The sequence below is a fragment of the Melospiza melodia genome, chromosome 2, assembly GCF_035770615.1.
Source record: "Melospiza melodia melodia isolate bMelMel2 chromosome 2, bMelMel2.pri, whole genome shotgun sequence".
Taxonomy (NCBI): Eukaryota; Metazoa; Chordata; class Aves; order Passeriformes; family Passerellidae; genus Melospiza; species Melospiza melodia.
The window spans coordinates 11,144,097-11,160,722 of record NC_086195.1 but is presented as its reverse complement, the minus strand read 5'-3'; the positions used below and the strand labels follow the sequence as shown (position 1 = coordinate 11,160,722).

Genomic DNA, 16,626 nt, shown 5'->3' with positions numbered 1-16,626 from the left:
GATCCAGTCCAAGAACATTGTTTTCTCCAAGACAAAGGAAAAAAAACCCACATTTATTTATTCTACTCATGTATAAAAATTATGCCACTCTACATCTGTGTGCTGGTAGCTATTTCAAACATTTTCCTAATGAAATGTTTGACAAATGCATCCTAATTAATTACTTACAAGATTTAATTCCATTTCCAGAACAAACAATGCCATGATTTATAATCAAACTTAAATAAAAACCACAGATTGTCACCTAATAGTGCAAGAGTTGGCTAAATCACATAAGCAACTTTAAATTTATTATTTCCCATAGTCTTCAGACATTTTAATGTCCTACTACCAGTGACAATAAATTAATTAGAAATTTTTAATAGGATGCTGTAAATTAGGCATTGTGTGCAGTAAAGAATTAAATAACAGATTTATTTGGAAGAAATACTTCTTATGGCTGAAATAATAACAAAATATTTTTACTACAAATTTGAAATTAACTATTTTTGGATTTCATCACTTCCATTAGTAGCAGCAACAAAGGTGAGGAGTCTTTTAACAGTAAAAGAAAGGATAAGGGTTCATATATATAAAGAAATTAACTTGTAAAGACCACAGTATTATTTAATATTTTGCTTAGTAAGGAAGAAAGTACTATTTTACTAGGAATTAAGTTAAAATGAAGTATTTCCATTGTTGGTAGAGCTTCAGTCAAGAAAGGCCCAAGAATTTATTTTTAACGTGAGTTCAAACCAGGAAAAGAAGGGTTTTGCTCAGTTAGGGCCCAGGTGTCACATGCAGAGCTCATGGATATTACGTGAAACATTTCCACTGAGACCTTAGAAATGGACCAAAGACTGAAATCCCTGGGATGTCTCTGAGACTTTTCTTTCTTAGGGGCAGTAGCATTCTGCACTCAGAGGTGTTTGATAAGAGGGTGATACTCAGTAATAAGAAAAGCAGTGATCTTTGAATAAATGACCTAATCAATATGTGAGTAAGAACTGACAGCAGTCATGAGTGCTGGCAATTATGTTTACATCATTTCATATATCCTTCCAGACATGTCCTGTCAATATGAAGGATATTTTAGTATGTATCTTCATTATTCTAATTAAATATTCTTGCAAAACAATGCTAAATTGGTTTCTCGTTTATGTCAAATTCTGTATTTTCTCTCTCTTACACAATCACTAAGCAATGATAGAAATGTCTTTGACCAGAGTATTTTGCTACAGTTCTACAAGTTTTCTGACATTGTCTCTCATCACCAAAAAACGCAAGTCAAAATTGAAGTAGATAAAACAAAATTGAACCATTTGAATCCAAACTGGAATAAAGAGAGTCATAAATTTTTGGAATAACCTTTATCACTCAGTAAAGCAGGAAATATATGTAAAAATAAAAAAATCTAAATTAAGAAAGCCAAAATCATAAATATAAAAGTATTTTTACAACCTTTATACTTGGGACAAAACAGAATAAACTATCCACCTACTTACCACTGTGCTTTCATGGTAGAAAATAAGTTGCCTTGAGCACTGAAACACTTTTTTTCTCCTCTCTACTCTGATTGCATTTATGCTCTATTCCAGAAAGAACTGTTTAAATTTGGTGGTTATTAAATCATCAAAATCCATATAATCCAATTTAGATATAAAAAAGGGAAATTATTAGCATGACCATGACTTTCAGCACTGAAGACTGGATTCTTGATATCTTCTTACTTTAAACATCTACAAGGCAAAAATATGATGTTCCTGACAGTATGGTGCTGCAGGAAGGAGGTCTAGAGAAGGCATGAGTCATTCACAAGCCTTTTGCAGGCAGAGATAAGTGCCTTAAAATGTAAATGCTGGACAGTGCATTCTATGATCAGTTAAGATCTGCAATTTACAGAGCAATTTCTACATCTAGGGTATCCTCAGAAGGATGAGTATAAATATTAGGGCCCATCACTCAATATTAAGGTCCTCTGAGACATTAAAAAATAAACACTCTTGATATTTATGCCAATAAATGAAAACAAATACTTGAGAAACTAATTATAACATAATAAGAATATTTTTAATTAATTAAATTATGAAAAATAAAGTACTCATCACTGATCAGTCACAACAAATGAACATGAATAAAATGAAATTTCTTCAAAATTCAGACCCGGAACTTCATAATTTTGCTACTAAAATTTCACCACATAAAATTAAAAAAATAATTTCAACTTGAAACCCACAATTGCATACTAAATATAGACCACTGAGCAATTCTTAAAACTAATGCAAAGAAGAAATATTCAGAATGTTCTATACAAAAACGCTATTTTAAAATTTTGAAGGAATGATTCAGGTATGTAACCTCATATCCCAGTTCTGAAACTGGGATTACAGAATTCCTGCTTTTGCAGCTTTTTGGCATGTACCTGTGACACATGAACAAACCCCCTCAATCCCCAATTCTAATCCTTGCTTGTTTATTTGCTGTGTGTTAACCTAGATTGGTATCCGGTATAACATGGTGGTTTTGCTGGTTTGTTGTAATTTTTTTTTTTCCTCATATGGAATGGAATGTAGATCAGGGCTGCAAGGCAGATCAATCACAAGATAAGGAAATAAAAGAGCAAAGTTTAGATAGATGACTGAAAATTCTATTCCAGCATTCACCCACGGTAAGATGCAACCACAAAATGCAGCACCTGAGCCACCTTCACTGATACAGATGGCATTTCACTTTGGGTAATAGTGTGCTATTTTCAGAACTCATGTTCCAGAGAGAAATAAGCTCAGGAAGCAAGAGACAAGTTGTCTGGCTACCATGTGAGAGCAGATTAGAAAACTGTGGCTTTAGCGTGCTGAACATGGTCTGATAGGGAAAATGACTGCAGCCTGCAAGAACAGAAGGGGATAAACATCGAGGAGCAGATAAAACTGAACTACAGCTCAGTCCTGGCACCAAAATAAACAAGCTAAGTGCAAATGCAGGCAGCTGAAGAAGCAACAGTTACCAAGCATTAAGGAGTGAAGAGACAGAAGAACTTTTCTGTCACAATAATAAGAGGGAAAAAATATCCTTAATAAATTCGAAGACAGAGTTCAATACATTTCAAAGGGATCACATGATGTGCTATCCATGAAATGTCCTTTTATAATCTTGTGTCTCCTAATCATAAAATATGTCAATTAAACTTTCTTAAAAACTGACACATGGTATTTCTTCTCAGCACCTTAAGTTCTGATCTCAGAAAGTCTAGTGGAAAATTCACAATAAGAATATTTAAGAGTTCATGACCTGAAGTGAAACTATTATTAGATTTCATTCACATTATTTATAATGCATAATGTTGTTTAATACCATGCCATTATGCAGCAAAAAGGAACACACCTCCCCTCCCCAAATACACTTGAAAAATGTAATTACATTTTAACCTCTATTAACATAATCATCTAATCATACTGTTGACTATTGCATTTTATATAAGCATTTGACTCTATGTATTTATTGAATATTAATGAACACATTATTCTTTACTTTTCCAAAGTAGTCCTACTCAGAAATAGTATTACAATTCTGAAGGTTTTGTATATTTTTCTTTTTCTAAAACAGTTCCTTCTCCAGTGCCAGACAATTCACTTGCTTGTAAAGCATTTTCAAACAAATCCTGTTAATTCTGAATATGGTTCACTAAGCAGCATGATCTCATTAATAAAACAAGTTGCTACTCTAGTAAATCAGAACGCTCAGCTGTTTTAACTGTTTCCCTAATGGAAATTCTAATGATCTCTTCAGTCAGCCTCACAGAAGCCTAACACTTTTGAAACAAGACCCAGCAAAATAAAGAAGAAATGAAAAAAATGGAAACAGTACAACTTCAGACTTAGCATTCTGTCACAAATAAATGTTAACTAACATTGGATCTGCATTCTTGAGGTTAGTTGGAATATTTTTGCACCACTTGAATTTTCATTAGAAAGGTACTTTTGTCTGTTTTACTGAACTAAATGAAATTTTTGAGTGACAAATTCATGAGTTCTTGGGATTTCTAACAAAAGAGAGAAGGGAAGAAAGAAAAAGCTTGATGGATGGCAAAAAGAAGAGAACACTCTACAAACAAATATTTAAAATGATCTCATATGTTGCAAAAGAAAATAATAAATGGATAACAAATGAGAAAGAGGCTAGGTCAAAGGGAAATGTAAAACAGAAGCAATCTTTTGCACTGAATATAAGTTTCTGCATAGCAACACATTATCTCAGGGTCTTTCAATGTGATATTCAGTTTAGGATAAACCTCTTTTTTAACGATGACAAGAAAATAATGCTTCTAATCTGGTGAGACTTTGAAATGTGCTACATACCCAGTGCATTTGTATCATTCATAACGCATCTTACCTTTGTTTGGGCACTCTAAATAATCAACCTTCTCCAAGGGAAAATGCTAATTTAGCAAGGAGTTAGAAAAAAATAAAAAAAAAATATTCAAAGATTTTTTTTTTGGAAACCTCATTTGAAACTGCTCAAGGATCCAAGAATACTGCCAAGGAAGGTAACGGTGCACAGGCAAAGGAAAGAATGGGTAAAGCTTTCTAACACCTTTGTGTCTAACTAGATACACATCTTACCTTAGTAATATATATGTTATTAAAATTGTGGGACAGAGAAAGGGAGTTGAAATTTCAGAGAACATACACATAAGCTCTACTACCTTCTACATATGCAGCAAAAAGCACCTTTATTTCCTTGATGACATTCTATTTTGTTAATCAGATCTTATGTGGAAGGGGCTAGCAGCGGGCCTGTTAGCTAAAGGAGCGAGAAGTAAGAAGAAGAAGAAGCTGATAAGGAGCTTTCTCCAAGGCCGTAACCAAGGAAATCGAGAGAAAAAAGATAAGAACATTCTTCAGCTAAATGAAGCATTTTTAGAAAGTTAAGTAGAGTCAAAGTAACTTTTCACCAATAGCATAGTATTGAATTATTGTAGCCAATAGCTAAAGTAGAAGAAAAGTAAACAACTAGAAAGTGTATAAAAGATCAGCCATTTTCATTAATAAACTGTTACCAAGTATTACTAACTAAAACTGCTTGTAATCTCTACTTTATGTCGTAACCGCCTCAACTGCAACAATCTTAGACCTTTCTTCAGTACTCAAAGCATTGAAATTAATGTGCAGAAAAAAAATAACTGCTATTTTATCTTCTTCAGCTTATTGTGTTACCTAATAGTTGTATATTTTTTATATATTTGCACCACACAATTTTGTTTCCCTTTCAGTCCAGCAGTTTTACAGTCGAAAAATAACAGTGTAAATCTTTAAAAAGTTGATTTGAAATAATAAAATTCAAATGGCATGATTTATTTTTTTAACTGTAGGCCAAGAAGTAGGTTAGTGTTGCATTCAAAAACACCTCTGGCTTTAATGTTAGACAGACATAACTTCTTTCAACCTGAAATCAAGTAATTCAATCCAGAAATTCAAATTTACAAGTGCCAATTACCTTAACAGCACTTTTTTCTTATGCACAAATAGTAATTTATAACATAAATCCAGAGTCTGGTCAAGTTATTCAGGTGAAAATATCTACTTCCAAAACATCAGTTTGGAATTAATTCTTCATACCCATTACCATTTGAATTACAAAAGAGGGAAATGAAATAAACTACCAAGAAACTAGAGTTATTATTTTCCTTATGATGCTCAAAGAGCTTGCAAGATGAAAAGCATACAAACTGGAACTGGACACATAGCAACTAAGTAGCTATTCTGTCACACTGCATTTCACAAATAAAAGCATCCTCCAGGTCCTTTGATTAAAACATGAAACAGACAAAATGAGCAACACTTGCGAGACGTCGTTCACGGAATATCTCTTGTACAGCTCAATGGCTAATCACATTTCTTCCACGAGAATTTAAAATTAAGTCTGATACTCCTGCTGGTCATAAATAACAAATGGAAATTTACAAGCACTTTAAGTAAAGACCAAAGAAATATATAACTATGAAAGTACCAAAATATACCATGTCATCCCATATCTTATTTCATTTAAAAATACATCTTACAACAAGCTGGTGAAAATTTTTAGTTAACCAGAAAAACAGACACATCTGAATAAAATTGTCACTGTCCGCTCATCACTGGAAATCCTCCTTAAATGAACTGCAAAATAGATTACCCAGACCTTAAAATTTCTTAAACCCTTCAGAAAAACAGAATATAGGCTAATCAAATCATACCTGGATAAATTGCTTGGTTTTCACAAGCCCCACATCTCCAGCCTCTATCTGTGCTCTTGACAGCTTCTCTTCAGTTTCACTTAGCCAGTGATTAAATCTCTTCATGTCAGAATGAAAAATCTGCCACTTTTCCAAAGATTTGTCAAACCGCCTGCAAGTATAAAAGGAGATGAAATAACAATCTACTGATAGTTTATTTATTGACTACAGAAAAAAAAAAATAAAGAGAATAATGTTGGATGTTTCAGGTTAAAATCAAATAATATTGCCGGCATAATATATTAGCATTTATAACAGTTATATCAAATGGTAATATGGCAGCACCTCTGAAATGAAATTATTTCTGAGAAAATGCATCACAAATCAGTTGTTTTATCAGTTTTAAAATCCTTTTGACAAAAATGCAATGGTCTTCAAGTGAATTTCCACTTGCATGGTGCAAAGGGACTCTTTAATAAAAACTATTCTCTATGTTTCACTTTGAGTATTTTATAATGATAATTACTAAAAAAAAAAGTCCTGAAATAAAAGGATGATTAAAAAAAATAGAACATTAAAAAAAACAAGGTTTTGAACAATAAACAAGGATGAAAAATATTACAACCACGTCTGCAAGTCTATAGTTCACTACAAAAAGACCAGATAAGTACTTCCAGCACTTTGGGAAGATGTGTCCTGGTTTTGTCTAGGGTGACTGATTGATCTCCTGCTTCAAGAACTGTTTGAATTGGCCACTGCCAAATAGGAAAGAAGTGAAATGAAGACAGATTACAAAACAGATTATAAGGGGGTTTGCAAATAGCTTACATCTTAAGAAATTCAGTTATCCTTTGTGTTAGATTGGTGTGGAAATGTAATAACTAATCAGAGATTAGCTAGAATGTTTTGTTAGAAGATCATCATTAAATGTGCTACTGTTGTTTAGTTTAATAATCCTCCTTTACAGGATTATAATAGATTTTAGGGTGTACTTAAAGGATAAAAACAAAGATGCTCAATTACTTCTCTATGAGATAATCTGGTTCTGCATGGGCAAACTATACAATTATTTGAATGTTAAGGAGTTTAATTCACCAAACAAAATGACATTACTGTGAGGGAATAGAGATAATCTTTTCCATTTTACTGATGATTTTTCATTTTTTAGAAGAAAATACAAGCAGACTATTGACCTGATTAAATATTGTAGTCACTTATCTAACTTACTAAAATGTCTGTGATAATTTATCACAGTCATCATATTTTATTGCTCAAAATTATCAAACCATAATTTAAAGGTGCATTATAGCAGGTTTTTTTTTATAACTACCTTACTCAGAGTTACAAGGAAAAATTAATTTTATTTTGTAAATATCACGTAGAAAATAGAATCAAAATTCCATTTCTTTTGGTTCAGAATCATCTCTCATTTTGGACACTATATTAAACATCTTTCCTCCTGTTCCTCAGAAAGTAAAATTACTCCTCTCAGCATGGGAAGCTTGTCAGAAGCTTAAATGTAAAAAAAATCAGTAAGGTTTGATATTAGTATTCTTGAATTTGCATTCCAGAACTTGCAAACTCAATCTCCCATCACTGTAAATTCTTCCTCCATCTTTTGCTCTGGGAAATAACAGTTGTAAGGAGAAGAAAAATAAAAAGTTGCAACAAGAAGATATGAATATTTAAAGCTTAAAAGTTCCCAGTGCTTATTACTCATGTCTTAAAAAACTTTGTTATTCTCCTTATAAGTGTAAACCAATAAAAATACTCAGTATAAGTATAAACCAATACAATATTAATGTTTTGCAAAACATTAGTAAAAAACAGAATTTATCAACAGGCTAAGTGACTAAAATTCAAGGCTCTTACAGTGATTAAATACCTAAATAATGTTACAATGACAAGAGAAAAATTAATTTTTGCTGCAGTGGCAGGTGTGGGTGCATTTGAACAACATCAAGCAGCTCCCTGCTCTGGGAAGTTATGGGACACCTCTCCTGAGTATACCTAAGTGAGAGTTTCCCTTGCTGAATCTCTGTATTACCTCTGCTTACACATGATACTGCTTCCAATAGCTTTTTAAACTTTAAAAACAAAGAGGCTTCTGTTTGTTTGTTTGTTTGTTTTATCATGAGCAATGCTGTTACCAGGTGGTGGGCTCAAAACCCACAAAAGGAGAAGCCTAATTAACGACCGACGCTGAACAGCTAAATTGCTGAAGCCTTGGCACAGCAGAATGGAGAATAAATTCATAAGAGAGCAGTACTCACAGGACCATGGAAACCCAGAAAGAGTATGTCAGCCTCAGGAATCCTCAAGCACACAATGTGGAGCAGAGGGAAATTAAAGACCTTGCACACTCTTACCTAGGGATCCCCTCTTGTTTGCCATCAGAGGCAAGTCATTGAGCTAAAATAGCCCCACGTAGGCATTGCTCTGTGTCTTCCTCTGCTCAAATCCTTTCCCTCTGACCAACATAAGACAAAATAGTGGCTCATGAGTGGCCACTAGCAGTGGCTAGTGGGTGACTGTCTGAAATCTGGGCACTATTTCGTTTCTGATGTTTCTCTCTGGTTTTCTTAGCACATCTTCAATAATATAGTGCAAAGAGACATCCTGAAGCCAAGCAGGAGGTTCTGGATGAGAATGTACAACTGGCACAAATTACAAGGCACTTGAGCGTTGGACATGAGCTCTGACACAATAAGGCAGCTTTATTCCTCTATCTTGAGCATTTTTGGGTTGATAAGGAAAAAACAAATGTCACACTGGTCCAAGGTTTTCATATATCTACTGACACTCCAGCAGGGACCATGTTAAGCAGTGGCTTGTGGGAGCAATTTCATTTTATCATATTAGTACATAATGGATTTATTGTGCCTCCAGAGAGCAAGAAAGAAAAAAACGCAACCAAAGACAACTGCTGGGGTAATACAGAATACAATTTATACTAAGTCATAAAAGTATTGCTTGTTTCCTTCCTTCCTCTCCAACCTGTCTTTCTATAAGTAAAATTTAATATTCTTTGGTAGCATTGCACATAATCTTGTACAGAGATTTACAAATGCCAATTTGGATATACACTGTCAGCGGAACTCCAAACTGTATAATGGGATTGCACTTGATGGTCTCTGTCACAAAGCTGGTGTTTTAAGGAAGCTGTGCAAAGGTGAAAGATTTTTGAAAACAGGGAAGACACAAACATAAAAGGCAGTACAAAGGCTAATGATTTGTTGTTGCAAACCAAATCTTAATTTTGCATCTGTGTTTTGATTAATTCCTGGGTATTTTGATAACATTCCTTTATACTATGAAACCCACTTTTGTGGTTTCACAAAGATTCTGGTTTAGTAAAACTTCACAATCAATTAACCCACAAGAAAAAGAATGCTATTTATACAATTTCCTAAAAGACATGATTTATGTCATGGAAATTGGTATTACAAGAAATAAATAAGAATAAATGTGTTTTATTCTTCATATTGGCAAAAACAATCCCTAAACTAGATTTCTATACTGTTGCTAAACAATATACTGCAGGATTATGCTAATATTAACCCACAAATTTTCAAATTTTGCAGTTTTGTCAGCTTAATTCTGCACAATTAGCACCTTGTAAAAATACACAAACATCAAAGTAGTGTAAATAATTATGTATTAAACTGTCAGAGCATTAACTTTACTATTTAAGGCCATTCTTACAAATAACAAAATAAGAAAACTTGTTCTTGTCAAGCAACTTCTAAAATTAAATTGCTTAAAGAAAGAGCTAACCCATTTTCACAGGTTTTGATGTTTTCATTTGACCTCACACAATTCATGTGAGTTCTTAATATATATTTAATTCCTATATCCTCTCTACATTTGGACTCAAAGTGATTCTCTAATTTTAGACACTGCTATATCTTGATCTTCATCTTAGGCTTTGCTGTGGGTCCATTCTGGGACAAAACTTGGCTCTACATATTCTATTCATACCTTTACAGCCTTATGGTCTTTCACCCATAAACTACCAAACAAATAATAAACTGCAACCAAAACAACCATAGCAATGCCATCCATCAATTCAAAACTTAGTTTCTCCTCTTCCCAGAAACTAGACTCTGCAGCATGACATAAATTTAAAAAATAGTACATTACAATTACATTATAAATATTTCACTATTTTGAATTGTATTGATTGTATTATTCTTTTTGCCCTAGTTAGTGATACCATGCCATTCAGTGTCCATCTCTATCAAAGAAAATTACAACTAAATAGGCTAAAAAAATGCAAGGTCATGTCAGTCATTGTTGGTTTTCAGGCATATACAAATCCATATTTTATTATACATGAGAGAGCAATAAATTTAATAACCATTTGCAAATAATAATTATACAGCAAATGCATTAGATTCTAATGGATGTTGTGCATCAATTGTTTAAATAGAAACACTTCATAAAATTTATATAACATACATTCTTTTTCTACACGAACTAAAACTATCTATTAGGCATAGAAAATTCCAATTCTTTATTTCCTACAAAGTTTTTCTCCATCACAACAGAGATGCAATCATGTATTTTACAGAACTTTGCCTCAACACTTGGATTAAGTGTAGGTAACAACTTTCCCCTAGGGAAAATAAAGAAATGCTTGAATAATGTGACCTAGGTAAAAGAGTAGCATATTTTGCAACTCTCTTAAACTTTAAAAATATCTATGCAATTGGTAATAAAACCAAAAATTTCATAACTTTTTGAAGTGGCACAGCAGCACGAGCTGTCATCAGCCTTTAGGGAGAAATGGCTGCGAGAATCCTCACCTGGGGTTTCTGCCCAGGGCTTCAGGGCCAGTTTTAAACTCAGACCTTTGCGGTATTTTTGGGGTCTCTCATTGTGGGGAGGAAATGATGAATCAGACTCCATGTTCTTAGAAGGCTAATTTGTTGTTTTATGATATTATATTATATAAAAGAATACTACACTGAAACTATACTAAAAAATAGAGAAAGGATACTTACAGAAGGCTCGACAAGATACTCATTAAAAACTTGTGACTGACCCACCAGAGTCTTGACACAGCTGAACCATGATCCGTCATTAAGTAAAACCAATTCACATGTTGGATAAACAATCTCCAACCACATTCCAAAGCAATAAAACACGGGAGAAACAATGAGATAACTACTGGCTTAATTTTTCTCTGAGGCTTCTCAGCTTCCCAGGAGAAGAAATCCTGGCAAAGGGATTTTTCCAGAAAATATGACAGTGACAGACCTTGACCTGGGCTGCTCTCTAATGTGTCCACAGCACACATTTCTCACTGCAGCCAAAGCCAGCTTTGCCCTCCTCTCTCAGGTATTGGGGAAACTTCAGGAGAGGTCCCTGCTTGCAGCCCCTTACCCCAGCCTTTCTGTCTCCTGACACTCTCAAGCATCCCTCCTGGAGCTATTCAGAGCTGGAAGCCTCAGATGCCTCTGTGCTGCTGTTCACACAACACACTGAGCAAGTATTTCCACTGTCCTTCAATGTCCCAGCTCTGTGACTACAGGGTGATGGCTGGAAGGTGGGGCAGCCAGCACAGAGGACACATGTCCTACTGAGGGGTGTTAGAGTGCCTGGACTGCCCAGCTACACCCACTGACCTCCCATCCCACGGACCAAGTGCCCATTAACTGCTGGAGCACACTGGACAGGCTCCTGGAGAGAGCCTCTTCCTCCTGGGTTTGATCTGAGCCAAATCCAGAGCACTCTTTGGTGTGAGAGAGCACAGAGAGCAGCTGATCCCAACCCAAGTGAAATACTCATGGACAGATTCTAAGTCAATACCAGTGAAATCCAGCAGCCCATTCTGGTCCCCAGGTTCTGCTGCAGTTCAGATCCCATCTGGGACAGGAAAAATGATAATTTTCACGGCCTGGACACAGAGACAGGTGAAAGACCCAGATTTCTAGAGAGCTGGGAAATCATATCCAATTGGGAAAAAATCAGTTCTCAGAAGATCTTTAAATTACCATCATAATTCATAAATAAAAAAATTAATGTCAGTGAATTTGTGGCATAGAGCATAAGTATGTGTAATGCTAAGTACATATTACAGGATGTCCCCTCAGTAGTCCCCTGTAATTACTATGAAGTACTTAAATCCCATGATTTCCAATGACAGAGTTCTTAGTTCAACCTGTAATAACATGTTTTATCCTCCAAGATCGCCCTGTTCAATTTTATGGTTCCACTGCCTATCTTGAAATCCCCCTACAATAGTGACTTTAGACCAGGAAGAAAAACAGAAAACAGATGATACCAGTTAATGCTGGCTGTTGACTCTCTGAGCCTGAAAGATGTTATTTATCCTGTTCAAGGTGTGGTAGATGTGTACAGAAATATATATACTGGAAAATTAGATGCTCTTCTTTCACCGAAAATCATAGTAATAACAGAGCACTTAGCATTATCTTCTTAAAATACTGATGCCTGTATTGGCACTAGGTATTTCCTTATCTTTTACAGCTTTTCAGTCAGTTAAAAACCTTTCTAATAAGTGATTGTTGATTTTTTTTTAAAGTTTACAATAAAATTTCATTTAAAACCCCTTTTACCTTTAATTTGGAAAATTTATTTGAGACAAGAAACCTAAGTCCAAGTAAGAGTTACTAGGTCTTACTGTAAGAGTAGCATGTAGTAAACAGCTCAGGTTTTTTCTGAAACTAAAATGTAGATGACTTAAAGAACTTAAAGGAATGGAACAGCAGAGAAAACTATATTGATAGAGAAGAGTGTTCATCATATTGCTATCAAGGAGAAAATATTTGCAAGTTATGAAGCGCTTTTTTAGATTAAATACCTTACAGTATCTTTTCTGTGTTTTACAAAAACACCTTAAATAATTCTGACAAACAGTAGTACAATAGAAAAACACAAAAATCTATCTAACTAATCTAAAAAATCTATCTAATCTCAGAAAGTATATTTTCCAGTATCATTAGAATTAATAAGTATTTTCACAGTAGTGGCATTTGAAAGCTTGCATTTTACCTTTCACTTCTGTGAATAATGATTTACTATAATGAAAAACGTATTTGCGATGTCCAGGATAAAGAGGAAAAAGACAATGCATTTTGTAGAAAAGGAGCTGAAGACACTACTAGCACCTAAAACCTAAAAGAAAGTAAGTGGCATGTTTATGAGGAATTTTATATATATAAACACGTATATATACAAATATATATTCTCCATATATAAATACCCTAATTATACACACTAATTTGCAAAAAAAATGTTGAAAACATTATTTATATATTAGTCTTGTAAATAACAAATGACCTTTAACACTCTGAAGTAAAATTTATCATGCTAGAAGTTCTCATTTCATGAATAAATAGCAAAAGACATTTTGGCAAATTCATATGCTTGTAATATGGTGAATTTAAACAATGTACAGATGCCTACAAGGGTATAATAATTCAGAAGGTTATTATTTCTAGTAGAGATATGCAATAGAGAAGAACTCATATTCTACCACTTGATCCAGATTAAGCAGATTAAGACTGTAACAGGTAAGTTTACTGCAGTTTCTGTCTTCACTTATCTTCTCAAAAACCATTTTTTTTTTGTTTTGTTTTAGAACACAGAAGTGAAACAGAAATCTAGTCTTTGGGGATACAGCAATACAGCAAGAATCAATGGAAGCTGAACACACATAGCCTGCTTATCTGAGAAAGGAAGCTCACATATTATGAGGCTCTGATCTTTCATACAGTCTCTATGTCAGTCCCACTGGACAAACAGTAAGAATTATTTACAGAATAAAAGCTCTGAAATGGAACATAAAAATAAGCTTAAGTTAAAACTGACATGTTCAGTTTAACAATCTTTATTCACTCTCAGTAAAGAAAGTAATTAGTATCTACTATTTTTACTAGTATATAATACAACTTTAGTATATACTACTTTCTCAGTAAAGTAATTAGTAATATAGTAGAATATATGTGTATTTATATTAGCAGTCTTTAAATTAGTCCTATCAATATTATGAGTTTGTTTACTCATTCATTTAAAGTTTATATCAAGATATTAGAGCTCTGTTTAATAATATAATTATCATGTTCCGTTCACTTATGATTTGAGTACAGTAACTTTTACTTTCTTGCAGAACAATGTGCAATTTTGATCCTAAAGAACTCTAGTTAGGTTTCAGGCATAAGAAATTATGAAGAGAAAAATATGAGATTTCAAAGGAGTTACAATTAAATTTTAGTTATTAAGTGTCCCAGCTAGAGATATTTTTAGTTAATACCTGTTAATTGAACTGTCAAGTATATTAAAACAGACTTGATTAAAATGTCCATACTTTGCCACTGCTACTGTGACCTAACTATTTAATAAGGCATATTTTACTTCTCTGTAGATAAACTAACCAAAGAAAAGGGATGCACAAACTCTGCAGAATATTCATGTTGCGTATTTCACAAAGTGAATTTTTCATAATGCACATTTTGATGTGCATGAGAGACCCACTTTGGTATGAAAGTTCACAGCTGTAAATTTTTTCAATATTATATCACAGAAGAGAGCCTTGGGTGCTTTGTTAGCCTAAAGAGTTGGGCAGCATGACAGAGCTGCCCATCCCTTAAACATGCCCACACAGTCATGTTAACTGGCACATAATGACTTCCTGGGCATGTCTACAGCAATAGGAGTTTTAGGGTCTTTATCAGCCCATTGTGTCATACAAAAACATTAATCAGGCACCGTGAGACATTAACTCCAGGAACATTTTTTGAATTATGTACATTTGGCCTATTTCTTTCTGCAACTGCGGCCTTTGGGAGATACAGAATTCTTTGTGTCATGAAAACCCCCTCAGAGCTCTTTCTAGGAAAATTGTCCAGGATTCAAAATGAGAATTTTAATTGTTACATAACACAGGCTTATGTTGAATTTAATGCAGATGTTTTAATTTGCTCATAAAATCAAGGAGTTTGGAATTTGGAAATAAATCTTCCAAGCAGGTTTGCACTTTTCCTCAAAACAAAATAAATATTTATTGCTTGGACTGTGGCAACATTTACTGTTTCATTAAATTTACAAAAAGAAAATTGAAGCAGGAAAGAATCTGGAGGAAGACTGTGAACAACACATAAGAGAAGAAGGGGCAGGGCAAGGTTTGTGCCAGAATAATATAATTTTTTTTTTCTTTCAATACTGATCCTCTTTGTTAGAAGGAAGTATGGCATCTATGACTATTAATATTTAGCACAATGTGCAACCCAGTTTTCACAGGAAAAAATGAGATGCTCTTAAGAGCAATAAGGTACAGCTAAGAAGTGAAGATTTACAACAGGGACTGAAGAGGCTTCGATTCCCTGCCCTTATTAATCACATTTCCCACCTTACCTTGTGGCTGTCATCTCAGGGATTTCCAGCCTAGCAACGCATTTTTTCCCCAACTCTTCAGATCTAATAGAGAACTGCTTGCCAGATACACAACTTAGAGAGAAATGGCAGTCTAGACAGGAACCAAAAAGAAATGGCAGTGTGTCCCAGAAAGACAAACCTGACACACTAATCCCAGTCATGGTCCATGACATACCACGGCTGCGAGATAATCATTACTGTTTCTAACAATGTTTGGACAAATAACCAATAATTTCAAATTGCCATTACATTTTGCTTCAAATTTGCAGAGCTGCAGTTCCAGGGTAAAAACTTTTTTTATCAGTAGAAAAAAGCACTGACTCAGATTTCCACAAAAAAGATTTTTAGATTCCCAGTGCTTTGTCTCCAGCACTAAAGAAAGTCTTGAAAATCCCTCCTTGCTTGCCAGAGTAACAAGCTAACTGCAATGGATGCTTCTGCAATTGGTTCTCCACAGACACTTTATCCTCTTCCCCCTGTAACTAGGAAACCCAAAGCAATAGTCCCTGGAGGACAAAGTGATGACAGCAAAGGAGCTCTTTAAAGCTTAAGCAACTTCCCCTTTCTGAAAGCAGGAGGGCTATACAGTCCCATTTACGAGATGACAGCCAGCTTGATTTCTCCAAAAAGAAAACCCCTAGAGTAGTGTAAAAAAGGCTCTCAGTCCTCTGCCAGCTCCTGGGGATCAATACAGCATTCTCATTCAACTAATTTCTCCCAGATTGCTGTGGGAAAAGACATGCTAAGTTGTTTAACTAGGGAAGAGCAGTTGTTTTCGATCAAGCTGTGGTAAGGCACTTTTTTAGTTCTCTGGGCCCTGATTATGTCTTGTTCAGCCCCAGGTGAATCTGGTGACTGTCACGGGAACATTTCAGCATTGGATAAGAACCACACTGATCCTAACAGGGCTTCTGAAATACAGAATGGACTGAAAATATTATGAAAGTGGTTCTTAACTGTAGAAGAAAGAAATACCTGACTAAGCGCATTGTGCTCTGTAAACACAGATAAAAATACTGCATTCACATCAAGGT

At 34.4% G+C, this 16,626-nt stretch overlaps 1 protein-coding gene across 11 annotated transcripts in view; it reads right to left on the bottom strand.

Annotated features, from left to right (window-relative positions):
* Positions 1 to 16,626, bottom strand: part of DMD (dystrophin) — a 1,043,904-nt gene that overhangs the window by 535,792 nt on the left and 491,486 nt on the right. For all 11 annotated transcript variants that reach the window (XM_063182212.1, XM_063182260.1, XM_063182196.1 and 8 more), the window contains one exon: positions 6,212 to 6,362. In XM_063182212.1, the coding sequence (XP_063038282.1) occupies positions 6,212 to 6,362 (151 nt within the window). The remainder of the gene's footprint in view (positions 1 to 6,211; positions 6,363 to 16,626) is intronic.